General features: G+C 36.1%; 1 protein-coding gene across 4 annotated transcripts in view; it reads left to right on the plus strand.

The window, feature by feature from the left end:
* WARS1 (tryptophanyl-tRNA synthetase 1) overlaps positions 1-23,312 on the plus strand; it is a 35,671-nt gene that overhangs the window by 2,733 nt on the left and 9,626 nt on the right. For 3 of the 4 annotated variants that reach the window (XM_031953250.1, XM_031953251.1, XM_031953252.1), the window contains 5 exons: positions 11,191-11,389; positions 13,622-13,835; positions 16,700-16,808; positions 18,286-18,405; positions 19,238-19,420. In XM_031953250.1, the coding sequence (XP_031809110.1) occupies positions 11,276-11,389; positions 13,622-13,835; positions 16,700-16,808; positions 18,286-18,405; positions 19,238-19,420 (740 nt within the window). In that variant the 5' untranslated portion in view covers positions 11,191-11,275. Of the gene's footprint in view, positions 1-4,732; positions 4,821-11,190; positions 11,390-13,621; positions 13,836-16,699; positions 16,809-18,285; positions 18,406-19,237; positions 19,421-23,312 lie in introns of those variants that run through there. The other variant, XM_003756550.4, reaches the window with a different exon arrangement.

Consider the following 23,312-nt stretch of genomic DNA (forward strand, 5'->3'; position numbering starts at 1 on the left):
GTCAAGGATCTGGATTCAAATCCTGTCTTTAACATTTACTATCTGGGGAATTTTTCAGAAAATTTATCATACCTTTTAGTTTTTTGGTTTCCTCATCTATAAATTAAGGGAGTTGGATTGTATGCTAATCTGCCTTTTAGAGATATATCAAATCCAGAGTAGATTTTATTATCTTTATTTTGCTCTTTTTCCCCCTGAGGCAATTGGGGTTAAGTGATTTGCCCAGCTAGGAAATGTTAAGTATCTGAGGCCACATTTGAACTCAAGTCTTCCTGACTGGTTGTTCTCTAACCACTGTACCACCTAGCTTTCTACTAATTCTACTCTTAATTTCTATTTCTAATTCTAATTTCTACTAATTAGCTTTCTACTAATCCTCTTGTAAAATCCCTTCCAACTCCACATCTATGATCTTACATCAATTTGGAGATCTTTATAGGAGATTAGCTTGTCAGGTAGAATGAGTACAAGAGTCAATTATTATCTTTATGCAGATGACCTTCAAATCTGTATCTCCAGTCTAAGTCTCCTGAACTCCAAGCCTACACTAACAACCACTTCTAGACATCCCTTCAGGATGCTCCATTAATTACTAAATTTAAAATATATTCACGAGAGTCTAGAGAAACCAAAAGAGGGACAAATACATTTCTCTTTGAGCAGGTGGAAAGAGCTATATACTAATGTAGTTCCAGAAAGAAATTAGTATATAATAACAACTAACACTTATACAGCACTTTATGGTCAACAAAATATTTTATAGCTGTTACCACATTTATTCCTGATAACAACTCTGATAAAATGCTAGTATTATCCTCATTTTAGTGGTGAGGAAACTGAGGCAATCAGAGGTTAAGTGGTTTGCTCTGTGTCACAGAACTAGTAGATATCTGAGATTATATTTGAACTCAAGTTTTCCTATCTTCAAATCCTACACTCTGCATTAGAGGGGCCACCTAGTTCATCTCTTCAGAACTTTAATGTCTTCAAGGATCATTGAAAAAAAAAAACAAAAGTCTTAAGATACAGATTGATTCTATTCTGATAATTTCAACAGAGGATACAGAAAGTGTCCTGGGTAGAAGGAAGAATATACTAATGTAGAAAAGAGTAAGTAAAGCTATTTTTTGTAACTGAGAATATGTAAACATGGAAGGAGTGGACAGCAATTGATTCTCTGAAATGAATTCAGTTTGGTATAGAACTATAATAAACTCAATGGGAAAACGAACAAGATTAGGGAACGGGGAGGGGGTTAAGAAAGAGATGTATTCCAGAGAGAGAATTATCACAAGCAAAAAAATTCCTGATTCTCAAGAAGGGACAAAAAGGGGTGGGGAGGGGAGTCTAGAATCCAAGAGAGTATCTTGGAGTGACTTTTGGACAGTTAGGAAATGTCTGCATAAAATGTGCCTGATGAATATAATGAAGCATTCTTCTATAAGATATTATAAAAGAGATTATTTCAGAGAACCATAACTAGGATGAATGATTAAGAGTGAAGTGAGCAGAACCAGAACAGTTTATACAAGGGCGTTGTTATGTGGTAAAGAAAAACAACTTTGAAAGATTTAAGAAATTTGATAAACTAATGTCCAAATTATATCTCCAGAAAATTTGATAAAGCATGTAACCTGCATCCTGACATACTGAAAACAAGGTAAAGAAAGAAATATGTATTGAACATAGCTATTACTTAGATTCATTTTTGACTATGCTTGTGACAAGGGCTTTTTTGGTTCTCCAGTTAATAGGAGGAAGGGGGAAAATGCTGAGAAAGGTGGAGGAAGGAAGAGAGGGAAATAGAAGACCATTCAAACAATATTTTTATTTATTTGTTTCTGTTAATGAGTAAATGAGTACAGAAACTGAAACAGTACAGACAAGCAAGTCAGTTTTTCAAAGTAATGGGTTAAGATTAGACAAGATGGGACTACCAGTAGGACAAGGAAGCAAGGATTCAGAAAATAGTGTGTTTATTTGAACTGTATAGTCATAAGATCAAGATAATAATGAAAGCAACGTAGGGGTAATAAAGACTTAGGAAAGGGAGTTGTGGCATGAATAAGGTCTTAGAAAATGGGGGTTAGAAGTAAGAGAGAAATGAAAATGTAGTTTCTAACTGAAGAGAAGAATTTCAGGGTTCTAGATCATGGAGGGAGCACAAGGTTATACCCATCCCTATGGACAGCTAAGGTGAACTGAAGGTGTCATTCATGTTTGATGATAAAGCTTGATTTTATATATTTGTCAAACTGTGTAGGTGTAGCAACAATGTCGAGGCACAACAGCAACAATAAGGCAGGGTTATTTAGTAACTAAGTCTGTGTACAGCAGGGCTTCATGTGAGCCTGTTGGTGCTTGCCTGGACTCAGGCACCATCAGTTCTGTGATTTAGTTGTAGCAATGTTCATCCAGAGATTAAGTACAAAGAGTTGTTATGCTAAACTCAGGGCTCAGTTTGTTTGCTGGACCTTAGCTCTGGAAAACAGGATGTCTCCTAATATCTTGACAGACAGCAGGGTTGAGGGAAAAGGAAAGTTGTTAACCCAATTATTGGGGTCCTTCGTGTCAGGGAATAAGTACCTGTTATGTGCCAGGCATTGTCCTAGGCACTGGGGATACAAAGAGAGGCCTGCTCTCAAGGAGTCCATAGATTTAATGGGGGAAACTGTGTAAACAACTGTGTACAAATAAGCTATACACATAATAAATTAGAAATAATTAACAGAGACAAGGTAGAATTATTAAGAGAGATTAAGAAAGCTTCCTGTAGAAAGTGTGATTTTAACTAGGACTTGAAGCAAACTAAGAGGTGGAGATGAGGAGGAAGAGCAGTCCAGGCAGGGATACAGCCAAAAGAACTGTCTGGAACAGAGAGCTGGGGTGTCCAGTTTGTGGAACAACCTATAGGCCAGTGTTCCCAGATCTAAGAATATGTGGAAAAGTGGAAGCTATAAGACAGGACAGAAGTTGGGACAAGAGAGGACACTGAGGAGGGAGTTCTCTAAAGGACTTTGAATACCAAGGATTTTGTATTTAGTCTTAGAAGTGACAGGGAGCTACTAGAGTTTATGGAGTAGGAAGCTGACATGGTCAGACCTCTGCTTTAGGACTGACTTTGGCAAGTGATTGGAAGATGGATTGGAGTGGGAAGAGACTTGAGGGAGGCAGCAGGCTGACTCCAGGGATGAGGTGATAAGGACCTGCACTAGAGTGATGGCAGTGTTGGAGAAAAGAAATAGAATATTTGAAAGTTATTGTGAAGGTGAATGGTAGGCCTTAGCAACAGCTTGGATATGGGGAATAGGAGCAGGAAGGATAAAAGATGAGAACAGAAGAAATCTAGATGGTGAGCCAGGCTGACTGAGAGGGTGTTGTTACATCCAGTGGAAGAAAGAAAGTAGGGAATTTAGGAGGGGAAGAGGTACAGAGGGTTTAGAGGAAAAGATAATTTCAGTTTTAGAAATGATGAGTTGAGATGACTACAAGACATTTAGTTCAAAATATCTGAAAGGCAGTTGGAGATTAGAAGTTAGCACCAGATAGGTAGGTTCGAGCTTCATCACTTTAGAAATAATAATTAACTCCATGGGAGCTGATAAAGTCATCAAGTGACATAGTGTCAAGGGAGAAGAAAAGAAGGTCCTAGACAGAACGCTGAGAAAAACCTTTAGTCAGAGGGTGTGATCTGGAGAGGAATCCTGCAGAGACTGAGAAGAGCTGTCTGACAGGTAAGAGGAGAACCAGAAGAAAGTAGTGTCCTGAAAACCAAGAGTGAAGAAAGTATGAAGGAGAAGAGTGATCAACAGTGTCAGAAGCTGCAGAGAGGTCACAGAAGATTGGAAAAAGACCATTGGATGTGGCAACCATTGGTAACTTTAGAGAAAGTAATTTTGGTGTAATGGTGAGATCAAAAGGCAGACTGAAAGGAGTTGAGAGAGAAGAGTAAGTTGAGACACCTTCTCCAAGAGTTTAGCCATAAATGGGCAGAAGAGATAAGAACAGAAATGGGGGTGAAATCATCAAGTGATGGGTTCTCCTCACTCCCAGGGGGGAAAAAAAGAGCCAGTAGAGAGGGAGAGATTGAGTAGCTATGAAAGAAAGGACAATCGGCTGAAAGAAATAGGATGGCCAGAGATTGCATGTGCAGGGAGAGGGGGTTATCCTTAGCAAGAAGGAGTCCATCTCTTCATGTGAGATAAAAGGAGTGACAGAAGGCATTTGAAGACAGAAAATGAAGAGGAAGAAAGAAATATTCAGGTATAGGTGAGACTAGATAACTTGTAAGGTTCTTTGTAACCTTGATGTTCTATAATTCCTAATGCTTCCCTCCCTTTCTATCTCTCTTTCCATCGTACATACATAAGACACTGGTGGTGAAAACTGGAAGAAAAGTATAAGATTTAGGATAAGGATTGCATTTCAGTAATACTTTAAGGTTTTATAAAGAACTTTACCCATTTATCTACTTTATGCAGATAGATAACATTATTATCCCCATTTTATGTATAAGAAAACTAAGAGAAGTTACGAGATTATAAAATGCTAAATCTTGGAATTGCATGAGCCAATCCTCTAAGAAATGTAATCACCCTATTTCATCAGCCATGCTAGATTAGATTGTGGGCAGGAAGGGCAGCTGATTGCTTTCGGTTTTGTTAAGTATTCTCAGCAATGGAGTAGTTTCCAGGAACCTACTTCTGACCCAAGTAGAAAGAAGGCGGGGTTCAGGAGAAAGTTTAAATAAGAACAAGGAAGGGATTTGTAGAACATCTCTTGCTGAAACCTGTGTGTGAAGAATCTTCTCTTCTGCTGGGGTCTGTATTAACATCCTTAATTTTAGCTTTTCTTATTGTATATAATTACCTTTTATCAAAATATAAGAGAACTTGAAGGTAGAATATGTTGAGGGGAATAGTCAGGAATTGGAGCATGTCAGCTTTTTGCACCTTCAAATAACTCATCAATAAGGAAAATTCAGAAATTATAACATTACTGTGAATCATTATATAGTGTCTTTGTTTCTAAGATTTTGGACTGGAGGGGGAAGTGTTCTGTGTGGTCTGAGTGAGCAGAACTTGGGGAAGGAATCATTTTTTAAATTGAATTTTATTTATTTCAATTAACAAAAATTAATTTAATTTCTCACCATTCCACGAAAAGAAAGGAAACAACTTTGTATCGAATGTGCATAGTAAAGCAAAATCAGTTCCTGCACTGGATATATCTAAAAAGATATATCTCATTCTGCATCTGAGTCCATAATCTCTGTCAAGAGAGACTAGATGCTTCATCATTGATCTGGAATCATGGTCAGGCATTGCACTGATCAGTTGTTGTTTTTTAAGTGTTGGAAAGGGTAGAAGTTTTAGGAAGCTATATTTCAGCCCAATGGAAGGAAAACTCCACCTAACAATTAAAGGGAAAACAGATCTGTAATGAAAAACTTGCCAGGAATATTGTGGATATTTGTATCTTGGGGTTGAATGTGATCTTGAAATTCTATAAATGTCTAAATATTTTGAGTGAGAAATCCAAATTCTCTATTTTTTTTCCCTGATTCTGCCTCTTTAATAAGGAAAATTTTGCAGTATTATCTTTCCATGCTATTGTGTTGTTACATGCATGAATGTGTTGTTACATTACCTCCCAATTGAAGCTTATTTTTATGACATGGAGAAAAACCCATGTGAAAAGAGAACTCTTCCTTTTAGTTGAAAAATTACTTTTTGCTAAATTGATATGGGATAATAGAAGGTGCATAGTCTTCCCAGCAGAAGACTCAGGCTTCTATGCTTAACTAGTTTTATGATTTCTTCAGTTTCTCTGAGTTCATATGTAAAATGCAGATAATAATCCTTGCACTAGGACAGGAATGGGACAATAAAAGTTTTGTAAAACTTAAAGCCTTATAGAAAACTCATCAGTACAGGAACATAAGTCTAGAAATGTTAGCCATCTTCATCACTACTAGGAAGATTTGATGCCTCACCATATTCTTTTCTTGATGGTAACCTGTAATAAAAAGAAGTAGGGAATTGTGACTCCATTTATCTTTGTGAAAGACAAGCTCTTTATTAGGTTGATGTTATAAAAACTTCCCCATGCTACAAAGTCTGGAAGTTAGTGGGGAATGCTGCTTGATTAAGACAGGTTTGTGTTTGGGGGGTTTTTTGTGCAAGGAGAGGTCTGTCACTCCCTTCTGTAAAGTCTCTGCACTGCCTTTGATTCCACAGGGAGACTAATATATTCACAACTCAACAATTTCCCTGTTTTCTTAAATAGTATTTTTTTTTCTAGGCACTAGAGACGATAAGGTCATTATTAGGTGTGATTAGCAAAGGAATTGATAAAATTAATGAAAAAAAATAATCCCTTAGGCTAGCAGTAAGAAAGCTCTGATAATGAAGATAGTATAGTTCCTTATCTTACCCTCTAAAGGTAACCCAGTAAGAAATGGAAGTTGTATCAAAACCCTGTGACTAAACTTTCCCTATTAAACAACTTTTGGCCGGCTTTGCTGCTGCCCTCCTTTGGGTTAGCCCATCACGGCACTCTGCCTTGTGATGTCTTTTCCTTCCCCAATCCCACGTGGCATCACCCCTAACTTCCACTGTATTTCCCAACCTCACTTCTCCTTACATCTAACTCACTCCTTTAGAGTGCTGAGTCCCCTTCAAGATTTAACCTGCCAGCTAAAGGCTTGCCCCAACTTCAAGGGGAGCTCCCTTTCTACTGGGAAATTGTGAGTTGCACTGAGGAATTTATCTTTCAGATGCTCTCCCAACTCTATTTCATATTTATCATTCCCGGTGTCTGTGGTATCTCTCCATTTTTGTCTTTGACCTCTTCCTAAATAAATCTACCTTTTGCCAAAAAGAATGGCCATCGTGAATTCTTCACATGACCGAACCCCAACTTTTGGTGCCTGCCATCATTTGGTGTCAAACCCTACCCAGTGATCGTTACGGCATTAGGTAGTTTTTAATTTGGGGGTGGTTTATCAGCAGGGCGGGAGATCATAGATTGCATCAGAGATACAGAGCCTCTACTCCAAGAGCTTACATGTTACTAGAAGGAAGACAGCAAGTGAATTCAAAATATTCCTGAGAGAAATCAGGAAGTGTTTCTTGTGGAAGATGTCACTTGGACTGAATCTTGATGAGAGCTAGGAATTCTAAAAGGTGGAGGTGGGAAAAAGGAGCCAGCATTTGTGGTCCCAGAGGAGTCACCAAGGCAAGGACTCAGGAGATGGAATGTCATGTCTCCTACTACTAGGCAAGTTTGGCTGAAAGGTAGCTTGTATAAAGGAAACTAATTCGTAATCAGTCTGAAAAGGTAGGTTGGAGTCATTTAGTGCTGGGCTTTAATTCCCAAACTAGAGTTTATATTTTAGCCTCCAGGCAAGAGGAAACTGGAAGCTTCTTGAACTGGGAAGTGACTTGATCAACATTTAGCCTTTAGGTCATTGTGAAAGAATTCTGACTTAACCCTCCCTGCTCTGAATTCGAACCACTGCCATCTTCCCTGCTGTAGCCCTCTCCATAAAACTAAAAAGCTGTTTGGCAGCTGTGTTCCTGAGGAATTGGGGAAGGGAGAGGCTTAATTCAGGAAAACCATTTAGAAACATTTGCAATAATATAGGCAAGAGGGGTGAGGGATGAGATTAAGGTGAAAGCTTATGCTTTTAAGACTATCAAAACTTTCACTGGAAGGGGATTTTTAATTCAGATAAGAGTATTATAGCTATATTATTTTAGATAGCAATATTAAACTATCCTTTGGAGGAGGTCAAGAAACTACTTTAGGACTATTGGAAGCATTTATTTATTCTCAAGAAGAAAATAATCAGGGCAGAAGAAAAGGAAGAGAACTAAGTAGAAGAAAACTGAGAAACAAGAAGAGAAGAAAGAAAAAGTGAAAACAAGTAAAAACCTTATTTACTTGTAATTGCATTAGTTGATCGCCTTATTTTCCCTATCTCAGTTAAGAGAAAGTGAAAATACCCTTTCTGGCTTTTTTCTCCTGGGCTAGGCTCCCCTCACCAGCACTTTACAATTAGCCTTAGGTAATCAGTCTGTAAAACTGGTTTACCACGCTCCATGACTCCAGGGAATTTCTAAGACAAAAGGGAAAGAAAAATAATTAGGCAGCTACCCATGCACTCAAAATAGATGCCCACATACTCTTTCTTTATAACCAAAGAAAGGACTTATGAGAAACTGAAAGTTAATTTCTCAGAAAGATCCCAGCTCTTGGACAAAGGAGAATAGATCCCTGAAGGGACTGGGTTTCAGACAGCTGAATTTCCTTACCAGCACTGGAGTTAGAAAAGAAATTCAAAGGGACTGAGAACTCTTGTGGAATTTTCTTGACAAAAATTTTATTGTGAAAGGGTTTGGAAATTGGCCCATTATTTTAATTTTGTTTATTGACTTTTGGGAATGGATAAATCTGCTTTCTCCTGTTGCCTTACTGAAAATCCCTCCAATCACACCATACCCTCAGTCTAGGGAACAGAGGGAAGCCAGAAGTCCATCCTTTAGTCATGGCTAATTTTCCATAAAGAATGTCATGATTTTTAGTTACATTTTCAAATTTAAGAAGGAAATAATGACAAATATACAGAGACATTTTTAAAAGGTACAAAATTAAAATAGGCAGAGTTAATAATAAGAGTTATATATAGACCTCCATTAATTTAACTTTTGTCACCTGTAAACCTCCAACTGCCTGGGAATATTACAGCTGGCTAGCAAAGGACACCAAATGGTTGTTTTGTAACTTCAGAAACGTAAGAAATTGAAACTGAGCATGTATGACTGTAGAAAGCTTAAATTTACTAAAGTTTCATACTAATTTGTTGTATCTAGAAAAATAACTAGTATGCAGAATATTCTTTTGGAAATTAATATTTGGATTTTCATACAATTTAAAACTAGGGTTTTTCCATTACATTAAATTCCCAATCCCTATATTTATGCACACATGCATTTTTGATCTCCTTCACAAGCTAATTGTACAATAATTCAGAGCCTCATTCTTTTTGTACAGCAAAATAATGTTTTGGTCATGTATGATTATTGTGTATCTAAGTTATATTTTAATATATTTAACATCTACTGGTCATCCTGCCATCTAGGGGAGGGGGTGGGGGGAGGTAAGAGGTGAAAAATTGGAACAACAGATTTGGCAATTGTTAATGCTGTAAAGTTACCCATGTATATATCCTGTAAATAAAAGGCTATTAAATTAAAAAAAAAAATAAAGTAAAAAAAATAAAACTAGGGTTTTTAATTAGAGTCCAAGTATGTATAACTATTATTATGACAATGCACATTAGCAAAATTTTTAAATCTCACAGGAGATGTTACTAAATTTAATTCTATATTGTTAAAACCTACTTTGACTTCCAAAATATGATACTTGTACAACTAAAAACAGTTGTCTTTTATATGCATGGGCCATTTGATTTCAATAATAGACTTATAGGCTTGGGAAGGACCCTATAGAGGCCAAAGTACACCAGCCTCATTTTTACAAATCAGAAAACTTGAGTAGCACTTCTTCCCTGCCACCCTTCCAAAAAAATGTCCAAAATGATGTACAAATTTTATTAGCTTTTATAAATAAATTATATAATTTTCAAAACCCATTACATGGTATTGTCTATCAATGATTTCCATGTATCTAGCTTATTAGGCTCAAATTAGGGTAAAATTCTCTTCTGTCCCTCTTAGTTGACTAGTCATCCATATTTTCAATTACTTTTATGGAAAAGTGAACTTGAAGTAAACTGAATCTTATGAACCTAGGAAACTAAATGGATAACTTTTGAACAATCATTTCTAAATGTTTTGGATGGTTTTAGTTGGCTTACATATTTCTGTTAATATAATTTAACATTTGAGTATGAGTCATGGCAGATGCTCAAAACAATTAAATAAAAAATATTTGCCGATTTTTTTTTCTCGAGTATTTCTTTTGGGATTTAGACTTGAAAGAAGCCTTAGAGATTGTCTAATCTAACCCACTTTCCGCCTTGCTTGAAGACAAATATTGGAACTCCTTACTACCATTCTTTGACTGATCAAGAGATTAATAGATAAAAACACTAGCAGGCTCTGTTCTCATTATACAGAAAAAATAAAAAATGCTACAGTTTAGATACCTCTGGAATTTTTCCCGTGTCACAGATTTGTAATTTTTGAAACCTTCCATTTTTAAGAATATATTTTCTTATGTAGTTGTTTCGAGCAAACCCAAGATATTATAACTTTTAAAGGGCCTAGGATTTTTTTTTTTTTCAATAACAGACCAGCTTTTTAATCCTGCGGCTACAAATATATCTCTACTACTTTTTCCTCCACCACTGTCATTCATGAACAGATGGCCTTTTTCCTTGCCTGGGCAAACCTCTTCTACATGCATCTTTGATCTTTGTTTTTCTGCAGCAGATTTCCCTGTCAATTATGCTCACTCTATCTAGTCTTCAGCCTCTTCCCAACAAGTGGTTCCTTCCTTGCTGCCTACAACAGGCCCATTACTATTCTATCTCAGTTGTTCTTACCTTGCCTGCTAATTATCATTCTATATCTCTCCTCCCCTTCTCAACCAAACTCCTTGAGAAAAAGCATCTACATTTACTGACCATCACACCAAGCCACACCATTAATCCTGATAGCCCTTTGATGTTAAACAGTACCATTCTGCCACCTATATAGTGATAAGAAATATAATGATAGGTATAACACAAGACTTGACCTTACGCGACTTAACAGTCTAATAAAGAAGAGATCCAAGTACAAAGATAATTATGGTAAAAAAGAAAGTATGAGGTTAAGTGCAAATGAGAGATACAGGAAAACAAAATACTGTGAGAAACTGGAGGAGGGAAAAATTCCTTTGGGAGAGAGGGGGGTAGGGTGTTAGAGTTTTCTTGGAAGACGTATTATATGAGTTGGAAAGGAAGGAACTTTAATAGACAGTTATGACAATGGGTTGCACATTTCAGAGATGAAGCATGGTATAAAGGAGTTGGATTAGATAACCTTAAAGCTTTCTTCCAACTTTAATATTATGCATTTGATGTGCTTTAATATCTGAATAGACCAAAAATTTGAAATGCAGTTATTAAGCTGACAACAGTGAATAATAGCTTTTATGCCTTCTCTCTTTTTTTTCTAGGCCTCTGTTTTATTCTTCTGACCTATTGAGTACAATCAGCTATTATCCTGAACCATTGCAGCTTCACACTTCTAAGCTGTAGAAAATGGCCGATGTTCTGAATGGTAAACCTTATCCTTCCACTCCACAGGAGCTATTCAAAAGTATAACAGCACAAGGAGAAATTGTCCGATCGTTAAAAGCAGAAAAAGCACCAAAGGTACTTTGGAATCCTTTGCCTATTAAACTATTAGTTTCTTTCTAGTTGTTCCATTTATATCCAGTAATTGAAATATGTATATGAGTCAGGAGCTTTTGTTTTGTTACTTTTAATGTTTTTATTTTCCCCTAGTTATATTTAAAACATTTTTTGCATTTGTTTTATGTAACTTGAAAAAATATTTGAGTTCCAAATTCTCTCCCTATTCCCTCTCCCCTCCCTGAGATAGCAATTAGATAATTATATAGTCATGCAAAACATTACCATTGTTGCCATTTTGCAAAAAAAAAAAAAAAAAGACAAAAAAACCAAAGAATGTTTTTAAAAAGTGTGCTTCAATCTGTATTCAGATTCCATAAGTTCTTTCTCAGAAGATAAATAGCATTTTTCATCAGAAGTCCTTTAGCATTGTTTTACATCATTATATTGCTGAAAATAGTTAAGTCATTCACAGATGATCAGCATGCAATATTGCTATTATTGTATACAATGTTCTAGTTCTGTTCACTTTACTTTGCTTCAGTTCATGTAAATCTTTCCAGGTGTTTCTGAAATCATCTTGCTTAACAAGCTTTTATTAATACTACTTGTAGAACACTGATTTAGGTACCAGGAGTAATACATGGATCTTTCCTCATGTATCTTACAGTTTAGTAGGAAAAGGTGATTCATTTGTAAATCAGTGTAATTCAAAATAACACCTTTTTAGTACATAGGAGAGATGCAGAGTTCTATGTGAGGTCAGAGGAAAGAAGGTTGTTATCCACTTGGGGAAGCAGGAAAAAACTGATATTGAGCAGATTGATCTTTAAAATCAGAATTTAGTAGGTAGAAATAGAGAGGGAAGAATGATTAGAGATAAGAATAAGGAAAAGCAGGTGGGTTCAAAGCTTGTTCTGTGAACCATGAGTCCAGCAAACATCAGGGGACATAGAATGTAGACTCAAAAATCCCAGGATATAAGTCATTTCTAATAGTATTTCACAGAATAAGTGGATGAGTTCACTTGTTCAATGGTTGCTCTTTATCTTCAATGAGTTTACAATCTATCTAGTAGATGAGATAAGACAAATGTACATATAATGTCAATACAAGTTAAAAGTGCTGTCATAACAGAGATTCTCATCACTTAGTCTTAATAGCCAACTAATATTTTTTAAAGCAAGAGATACAAAAGATAATTTTCCTTTTCTCCCTATTTTCTCAAAATTAACAGAGCTGCCTCTGTACATTGACATTAGTTTAAATGAAATAGTCAAGAAAACCTGATATTTTGGAGCAGAAGCAGCAAACAAATTACAATTTATGCTGCTAGTTTTATCCAACACAAAAATTAATGGAGCCCTATTAAGGAGATTGATTGTGAATTTCCCTAGTAGTCAGCAGTTTTGAAATGTCTGCAAAATTATTAATACTGCCCTAAACATCTTAAAATGTGTGGTTCTTTTGGCCCGATGATAGTTCGCATATCATTATGACACTGGATAAAATATATTGCAGCATAGATTTTAGCTCTTCTTTGTAAAACAGATGGTTTCAGCAAAGTTCAAGCATTTACAGTCTCCTGAAACAATTCTTATTTAAATGCCCATGTTGATCATACTAATTCCTGAGAGTTTTCCTTCATTTGTTAGACTTACAAAAACAGTCTCATTTTTTAGTATTCCTTATTAGATTGGACTTGAATCTATTTCAGCTGTTAAATAAACATCTACTTCTAAGACAGTTATGTAATACAATAGATAGAGGACTAGACCTGGGATCAGGAAGATCTGAGTTCAACTCCAACTTGTTCATGAGATCATGAAGAGTCAGACATGACTGAACAACAATAACAATCACTAGGTCCTTTAAGGCAAACAGGAAATACAAATAAAATCCAGGGCTTGCCTTTAAATTGCTCATAGTTAGAGGATAAGACACATGCACAAATAATTATTAGACAAAATAATAATGTAAGTTCATAAGAGAAATCTAAACAAAGTAGCATAGGAGGTCCAAGGAGGAAAGGTTTATTATCAGCTATGGATATTTGGCTTCAAATAGCATCAATGATGGTTATGAAGAATATCATGGAGAACATTGTGTTAATTTCTATTCTAGGTGCTGGGGGAGATAAAAAGATATTCCCCAGTTGACTTCCACTCATGTTAAAAGAGGCAGTCTTCATGTAGAACATATTGCCAATTAAAATGTTTTGGTTTTGGTTTTTTCCATTTCCTTTTTTTTCAGGATGAAATTGATTCTGCTGTAAAACAACTATTGTCACTAAAAGTAAACTACAAAGAAGTGACAGGACAGGATTATAATGCTGATTCTCCTCCCACAAACTCCAAACCTGATGAGAGTGGGGAACCTGGGACTACTGAAGGAGAAGAGGATTTTGTAGATCCCTGGACTGTACAGACCAGCAGTGCCAAAGGCATCGACTATGACAAGCTCATAGGTACCCTCCATTCTGCTTTGTGTGGCCCCATCCTACTTCCTGTCCCTACTATCCTCCTTCCTTTTTTTGTCTACTTCAAGAGTACAAAAGTTTTTTTTTTTTTTAATTAAGTTCCTAATATTGCTTCAAATTCACAAAGATAATTTTCAAATTCTAGTAGTCAAGGAGACTGAGGAAATGGGCCAAATTGCCTTTTGTTATTCCATGTCAAGTTTCCACTTCTTTTATTACTTTAGAGAGGCATTGAGATGTTCCTATTTCCAAGGCTAAAATATTAATAGTGCACATTTCCATTTATTTACAAAGCATTTTCTTCACCACAGCCCTGGAAGTATTTAGTATAACTGTTATCTCCATTTTGCTAGGGAAAGAAGCAAGCATTTATATAGGACCTAGGTTGTGGCGGGCATGATGCTTAGCGCTTTTTATTAATGTTATTTCATTTGCTACTCTCAGCATCCCTAGGAAATGGGTGTTACTATGATTTTTATTTTGTAGTTTAGAAAACTAAGGCAAACAAAGGTTAAATGATTAGCTCCAAATCACCCAGCTAATAAGTGTCTGATGTGAGATTTGAACCAGGGTCTTCCTGAGCTTAGTGCACTCCCAACTGACCCACCAGCTTGCCTAAGAGGAAACTTGACCGTGAGAAAGATTTAGTCCATTGGCACACAGCTAGGAAGTGTCAAAGTTCAGATTTGAACTCAGCTAGGTGGAGTCTTCTTTCCCATTGTGCCATGGTGCTCTGTATTGATGGGATGCAGCCTCCACAGGTCCTGCTTAACGCAGAGGCTCCAAGACAGATCATGCCAGCTAGAAACAGCAGTTCTTTGTTCTCCTCAGTCCAGGGTTGGGTACATGTGGTGAATTTTTTTGTTTTTTAAATTAAGCAATTTACCAAGCTTTTATCTAGGTGTGGAAGGTGTGGTATTCATCTGTTCATTCTCTGGAAGAGGAAAGCTTCATGCTGATTAAGTATCTTGTGTCCCCAAAGTATTGAGAGGTCTGAAGTACCAAATGAATGGTAGACAATAGGCAATCTAAATTTATGTGAATTCACCTGAACAGTCCTAAGTCTGGACAAAGGGTAATTATTTTTAGTGTACCATGTCAGCAGTTCTCCTTCATTTCTTTGAAGCAGAATGATGTGTCATCTAATCTCTGCGTATCTCATCCTGTGGAAACAGGGCTTCAGTAGATCTACCTCATGAGATTGGAAGGAAGCAAGGGAGTAATCCATAGACACAGTTAAAGCCATTTTCTGGAACTCCACAAGAAAGTTGGAGAACAATTAAAAAGAAATTATTTTTCAGAAAAAGGACCACTCAGGAACAACTGATGATCTTTACTTTGACCAGGTCATTCCTCCCTTAAGCCTCAGGTTTCTCATCTCTAAACTTTTTTTTTGATTGAACAACAACAAACACAACTTTATTATAAAGACAGGATATTAAGCTACCCATATGGTATAAATTTGAAGAGTTTTGAGAGATAGCTAAATATCTACCCCCTATTGATCGTTATTGCCCGAAATTCTTATTACTAGAGTTTTATTCTTTTAGAAGAGGGAACAGACTCTTTCAAAATGTAAATCCTTCTTACTTCTGATTCTATTTTTTTTATTTTGAAAAAAATTTCTTTACAACATTATCCATTGCACTCACTTCTGTTACGACTTTATCCCTCCCTTCTTCTATCCCCTCCCCCAGATGGCAAACAGTCCTATACATGTTAAATATCTCATCTATAAAATTAAAGATAATATGACATGTGCTATGTTTGTCATAGAGGTTTTTGTGAGGATACAAATTTTGTAAACTCTTTATCTCTATCTGCAGATAGGGAGTGTAAGAACCCAGGATAGTTTTTAATTATTTAAAAAAAAAAAAATCAATATTTTTTCCAAATGTCATTCTCCATACTGTAACTCCAATCTCTTTGGAAGTTCCAGTTAGGAAAACAGACTACTGGTAGGAGTTCTTACTCATGTATTGATAGCATACTTGTAGTCAACCAGCAGTATCCTTTAAAAAAAAAAAACAAAAAAACACCACCACCACCACCACCACTTAAGATTCTGAAAGGAGCAAACTTGGAATGGATGGATTCTAGATAAGAAATATACAAATATTCTAGATCAGGGCTTCTTAAACTTTTCCACTTTCAATTAATTCCTTTTCACCTGAAAATTTTTATGTAACCCCAAGTATATAGTTATATAAAATAGGTATACAAATCAAACATTTAACGATAATAAACCATAATTTTTCTATTCCTACATTCAGTAACATATGAAGTCACAACTCACCGGCTTATAATCACTGCTCTAGATAGATTTCATATTTCAGTCAAAATCATTTTTAATACATAGTTTATTTTTTACTTATTTGATCTCTATTCTTTAGACACAACCCATTTACTAAAAGGTAACACCCCTTTTGCAAGCTGGAAAAAAGTGATCTAAACTACGTATAGGCAGAGTCCTCTTTTTGTTCATTGCTGATGGCAGGAAGTTTGGGTGAAATCAGGTTATGGGAAGAAAATAAGTAGGTCCTAGGCCTGACCTTTATGAAATAGAGTCTACCAACCTGTATATTACTTTCTTAGCCTTATATTATTTCTTTCATACAATTTACATTTCTACAAAACTGACCTACTCATACTACAATATTCAATGCTTGTTCTCCTCTACCTTCATGTACCACTACCCTAAGGATAGTATTATTTTTAATTTTTCTTTCATCAGTACCTTTTATATAACATAAGTCAAACTGAAATGGCTTAATTTAATTTTTAGGCACAATGTTAGCTATGGAGGGTATTTCTATTAGTTTTACTCATTTTTCTGCCTTTTTTCCCCCCAGTCCGGTTCGGAAGCAGCAAGATTGACAAAGCACTGGTAGATCGAATTGAGAAAGTCATAGGACAAAAACCTCATCATTTCCTTCGTAGAGGCATCTTCTTTTCTCACCGGTGAGATTTTATTTTCCCATGTACCTCTTCATTCTGTTCTCTCCTGCAGAAGGACAAGTCCATAAAATACGTCATTGCCCATATTTAGAATTTCCCATATACCTAACCTTACCTATAATAATTAGAATAAAAAATGTGGGGGAAAGGGGGAACAGAAACTTCATGAAGCTAACACAGTGGGAAAAAGGAAGTATTTTGATTATTGTGACTTGGGTGATACTAATTTAAAGATAACTTTTCACCCAACATGCCACTGTGGTAGAATCGGCAACGCTCCACTTAAAAATCCCCAAATTCCTGGATAAGAAGAGATAATCTCACCATTATATAATCAGTATGATGTAATTTTTTTTTTTTTTTTTAATATTGAACCAAATCACTAGAGAGCCAAAAACTGTAGCATCATGCACATCTCTCAGGTTTTAAGTCCCAACCCACCAAAGAGATCAGAAGACCTGCACTACCAGGAATTTTCAAGTTAGATCTTATCCCATATATAGAATCATTCCTGGATATATCTCATTCCCACCACCTTGAAATAAGGCTATAGAAATGGCAACAACTGTGACCTTAGTTTAGCCCGATAAAACCAGCCATCTGGTATTCACTAATCCAGATACCTAGCCAGAATGCCCTTTCACCTCAATATCTACATTAATATTTGAACTGACAAGCCACCGCTCTCTTAATGCTACATGTAGTCATCATGGGACCTTCTAGGATAGAATCTTCATCAACTGATTCTTTCCCTATCCTCTGATTTAAACTCACATTCAGGGCTTCACTTGTGCCTGTGATTCATAATCCCAATCAACAATCCCAATAGTGTTGTTTTACAAAAGGCCTATTCTGATGCCTCTTCATGGTGTGGAGTGGACCCAAGGTTCTCAATGACCACTACCAGAGTATGAGATCTTTATATTCTCCCAAGCTAGAAAGACCACACACCTAGCTATAGATGGTATTAAATTTTTGTTATCACCAAATTGACTTTATGATGTAGTTTTCCAATTAAAAACTGTTCCTTAAAACTGCAAAGCTGTTAGAAAGATTTCAACCTATATAAATGAAAATACCCACCCTCACAATCCCAGATCTTTGAAGCATTATAGTGATTTATATATGTGTGTGTTATTTCTCCCTACTAAACTATAAACTAGAACACATTAGGTGAACAATAAAAATTCATTGGATTGAATTGTAAATGAAGAAGGTGTTCAGTCTGATTTGGAAACATAAGGAATTGATGATTTTAAAGAATATCAATTGTATCAGTTTTTAGAAAGATTAAAAACTGTGTCTTAAATCATTCTTTTTAAAGAATTAATTAGAAAGGAAGCAATTTAATTAGAAACTGACATTCATTTATTTGCTTGATTTTTTTTTTTTTCACTTTTCAGATGCAAATTTGTTTAGTTGCCTTCCTTTCATATTTTTCCAAGAAAATCACACTTTTTTCTGTTCTTTCCTCACTTAGGGACATGAACAACATTCTTGATGCATATGAAAATAAGAAGCCATTCTATCTTTATACAGGCAGAGGGCCCTCTTCTGAAGCAATGCATGTAGGCCATCTCATCCCATTTATTTTCACAAAGTAAGTTGTACTATCTTCCAGAGGTTTTAAAAATTGCCTCTATTATACTTCTTTTCATAATTATTATATTTATTATTACATAATAAAAATTAAATTACATCTTTTATTGCATTTTTAATTATTAAGTTCAAACAATATATGTGAATGGATATAGAAAGACACAGATAATATGTCCATGGATGGATGAATAGATAGACAGACAGTGGTATATGTATAGACATAGATGTGACAGTATTATTTTTTTATTTATTTTTGCTGAGGCAATTGGGGTTAAGTGACTTGCCCAGGGTCACACAGCCAGGACATGTTAAGTGTCTGAGGCCAGATATCTAGTGATAATGAGCTCACTGTCTTCATTTTTCAATTCCCTTTTCTTCACTTCACATCTTCCCAGGCTTGTTTTAAAGAAATAAATGTCTTTGTAATTGATCTTAAGGTAAAGATTATACAGCTCACATGGGAAGTGCATAATAACTTATAGGTAAAGCAATATTAATATTTTCATTCAGAATATTCATTGGAAAGTAAAATACTGATGGCTAAAGTTTAAATACTTTGGCTACATAAGTGAGAAGACAGAACTCATTGGAAAAGACCCTGATTCTAGGAAAGATTGAAGGTAAAAAGAGAAGGGGATGGCAGAGAATGAGATGGATAGTGTAGTGGAATCAAAAAACATGAGCTTGGACAGACTAGAGGAAGACAGGAAAGCCTAATGTGCTAGGGTCCTTCAAGTCACAAAGAGTCAGACCCAACTGAAGAACAAGATTCTGTGTAAAGAAATTGTTTGGTAGAGAAAGATTGTAATGATTTGGGGGTCTGGATTTTTTAGGTGGCTGCAGGATGTATTCAATGTTCCCCTGGTTATCCAGATGACTGATGATGAAAAATACCTGTGGAAAGAGCTAACACTTGAGCAAGCATATGGCTATACAATAGAAAATGCAAAGGATATCATAGCCTGTGGTTTTGATATAAATAAAACGTTCATCTTTTCTGACTTGGAGTACATGGGGTAAGTATAAAATACTTCACTCTCTTTTTGATAACCACCTAGTCTTAACAATTTACTCAGGGGTAAATATACCCAAACTTAAAACACTTGGGGCAACATATTAGGGTCCAAATCCTGGCTTTGGTTCTTACAAATCCCTTCACCCTCCTCCTCCTCAGCATCTTGCTTCAAAGGGATATTCTGGGAACAGTGCTTTATAAAAACATTAGAAACTAGAGCTCTCACTATTATTATTATTATTATTATTATTATTATTATTATTATTATTATTAATGCTCTTTTATAAAGAGATCTTAAGTTGGAACTGAAATTAGATCTTTTCATTTTGAAAAGACTTGAAGGTCATTTAGAAAACTAACACCTATTTTTCTGAAATAATTTTTCACCTTTTTAAAAACTTGTATTATTTTCTTCCCTTTTTTTGATATTTGACTTCAAATCTCCATTTTTTAAAACTTTTTTATCTTAACAAATCAGTCCCTTTTTGCTGGTTTTTATTTTTAAATCTCATTATAACAAAGTTTGGAGAACATCCAAATAGCTTTTAATAGAGAGAAATTTTGTTTAAAAACTTTATTCCAAAAATCTAGGACAATCATGTCTAGTAGGGGTAGAGGAAAGACCCAAACTCCCTGTAAAGAACTAAGAAATCTTCAGTACCCAGGAAGAAAAAGTAGATAGTTTAAAATACATAGCTGATTCTTACCTCTTTTCTCCTTATTTTCCTAGATCCAAATTTGGGAATTCAGGTGAATTTTTCAGAAGGAAATGATTGGGTTTGGATTTAGAATCTGAGGTCCTGGGTCTGAATCTCAGCTTGGCTACTTACTACCTGTGTGTCTGTAGGCAAGTCACAGAATTTCTTCATCTGTACAATGAAGAGAGGTTGGCAGCAAACCAAAAAATGTTTGAGGAACCTTCTGGCTTTTTTCTGTGATCCTATGAGAAAAGGTTTGCCCAAGTTCATGTAGCTAGTAAGAGCCAAGTTATTGTCAGAGTAATGATCTTAATTAAATTCATTTCTTAAGATTACCCATTTTTTTGTGAGGAAATGAGGTAAAAGAGAGAGAACTCTGGATTTAGAGTCAGAGGTCTTGAATTCAGATCTTGGTTCTGCCACTTAGTACTTGGATAAATTGGTTAATCTCTCTGAGCCTGAGGAAACCATCATTTCCTTGTCTGTATAAATATCGAATTGGGAGCAGCCAGATGATACAGTGGATAGTTCACAGCCCTGGAGTCGGGAGGACCTGAGTTCAAATCCAGCCTCAAATGCTTAACACTTCCTATCTATGTGGTCCTGGGCAAGTCACTTAACACCAATTGCCTCGGGGGAAAAAATGAACAAGCAAAAAACTTAGGTGTTAGAAATAAATAAGCAGATTGGACTAGATTGCCAAGAAGGCCCCTTCCAGCTCTAAGTTTATTCTGGTTCCTGTTAACAGAATGGGTTAGGCTGTATCATTGAGTGTCTGCTGGCCTCATTTTAGGTGCTGTAAGGGAATACTACTATGAAAACTGAGAAGCAACTCAGTATTCACATGTTATGGTACAAAGAATACTGTTAGAAGTCTAGAGACCAGGGACTTACCTGGCTCTACCCACACATCCCTGTATATTTGAATTGTGCCTCGTCGTGTCTCCTTCTGGACCTCATTGTACCCAAATGTCTGTGGTTTGGACCAATGATCTCTCTTTGAGGACTTTTCCAGTTTGTTTTTTTCCTATCCCTATTATACAGCAAAATGTATAATCGGTCATCTTCATTATAAAAAGTAATGGTTAGCTTGACAGAACAAAGAAAGGATTTGTCATATAGAGTTCAAAGTGTGATCTGTACTGTTTGCATTTTAGTTTGGCAGCCACTGATCTGTAACAGGAAGCCCTATGCTTAGCATTGGGTTTACAAATATAGGTTCAACTCTTCCAAATCTAATATAAAAAAAAAACATACACATATAACTGTACTACCAAGGAGAATGAGTTAAGGCTCATATAAAGTACTAGGAGAAGCCTGGGAGAGAAAAAGTTTTAGAAAAAGCACTAGATCTGGGCTTTCAGGTCTGGGACCTGGATCCTGGTTTTCCTACTTATTATCCTATGTGACTGAACAATTCATGGCTTCTCTTGAGATCTCCCACTACAAAATGAGAACATCATTTTAGTTCCCTCAAAGATCACTTCCAGCTCTAACAGCCATAATCTTAGCAATTTTCCTCTAGGCATTATTCGTGTTCTGTATTCAAAAGGGATATGCCCCATTCTTGAGGTGTTCATCACATGGACATGCAGTGTTCCTCCTTGGTCTGTGCAGTAGGTTTTAAGGACAGCTGTTAGTGGACTTCTTTCCCCCCCAAATCTCCCTTCCTCCCCCACCCCATTCCCATGGAAATGGAGCACTGTATGGAGGCTTACTTTTTCAATAAGAATGGAGAGTCAGTAGTTTTCTTTTTAGCTTGTTGCAAAGCCCTTGCTATTTTTTTTTACTTACCCTAATTGAGTGTCAAAAATTCTGTTCGTTTCCCTTTAGTATTTTTCATCTCTTTTGCCCAGTTTCCCTTTTGGCCGTCAGGTTCCTCATCTGTGAAAGGGCATAGATTATTACAAAGGACCCTAACATTCTGTCCAGCTCTAAAATTCTGTGATTCTAAAGTCCCTTCCATGCCCTCAGTTCAGGTCTTCCTATCATAACCTTAGACATTTCCCAGGACTTTTGGATGTTTCTAAACTAAAGTGTTTTTTTTGGTTTAAGAGAAGTAGGACAATATTATGAATGTGTATCACCTGCGCATTCTCATCCTCTCTGCCACTAGACCTTCATACATCATATTTTATCCATAAGAGTAGTTTAAAAATGGATATTATGTTGTGCTTTAAAGTTCACAAAATGTTTTTCTTAACTGATGATGAAGCATGCCACCAACCTCTTATAAGAAAGGTAAAGCCTCAGAGTTATGGAATGAGACATACATTTTCAGACATGACCAGAATGTCCTTTGTTGTGCTTGACTATGCTCATTGGTACAAAAGAAGGCTTTCAAGGTGTGAGGAATGAAGAGTGGGAAGTGATAGAAATGCAAAAGAGAAGAGAAAATGAGAGAACATCAGCATAACATTTTTTAAAATACAGAAGAAAACATAAGGAAACCCAAATAGCGGGGACATTTTATTAAATTTGAATTTTTATTAGATGTATTTTTAAAACTATTCAATAAGTTCTTGATTTCCTATACAATCAGTCTTCTTTTGTTGGTCTTCATATATTGAAATATTCCTGTTTGGTATTCAAAGTCAGTCAACAGTCAAAAAGCAGATATTAAATACTTAATTCTGTGCCAGGCAGTGTGCTGTGTTTCAGGAGCACAAAGACACACGAAAACAGCTCCTGTGCTTAAGGACCTCACATTTTAAACAGGGAAACAACATGCAGATACCTGGGTATACATGTATAGAATGGAGGAAAGTCATCCAAATGAAGCCCTGGCAGGGGAGGGGGGAGGCCCTTCCTGCAGAGGATGATGTGCTCTGCTCTGCTCTTAGCATTCTGCTCCATAGAAACTGTGAGTGACTGCCCACTCTGAGACAATCAGGTACTGGGGAATAGAGTGCTAGACCTGGATCACAAAGACTTCATTTCAAATCTGGCCTTGGACACTTACCAGCTGTGTGATCCTGGCCAAGTCATATAATCTTGTTTGTCTCAATTTCCTTAACTATAAAATCAATATACTAACAGCAGAGCTTAACTCAGACGTCTTTAGACAATAAATATACAGTCAATTGTTGGACTCATACACAAAGTCTTTCCAGCTTTGTGCAACCTGCCAAAACACAAGTTCTGCTGACATAGACTTCAAAAGCCCAGAGTCTCTTCCATGCCATGGCAAGGCAT

Source organism: Sarcophilus harrisii, chromosome 2 (assembly GCF_902635505.1).
Source record: "Sarcophilus harrisii chromosome 2, mSarHar1.11, whole genome shotgun sequence".
NCBI lineage: Eukaryota > Metazoa > Chordata > Mammalia > Dasyuromorphia > Dasyuridae > Sarcophilus > Sarcophilus harrisii.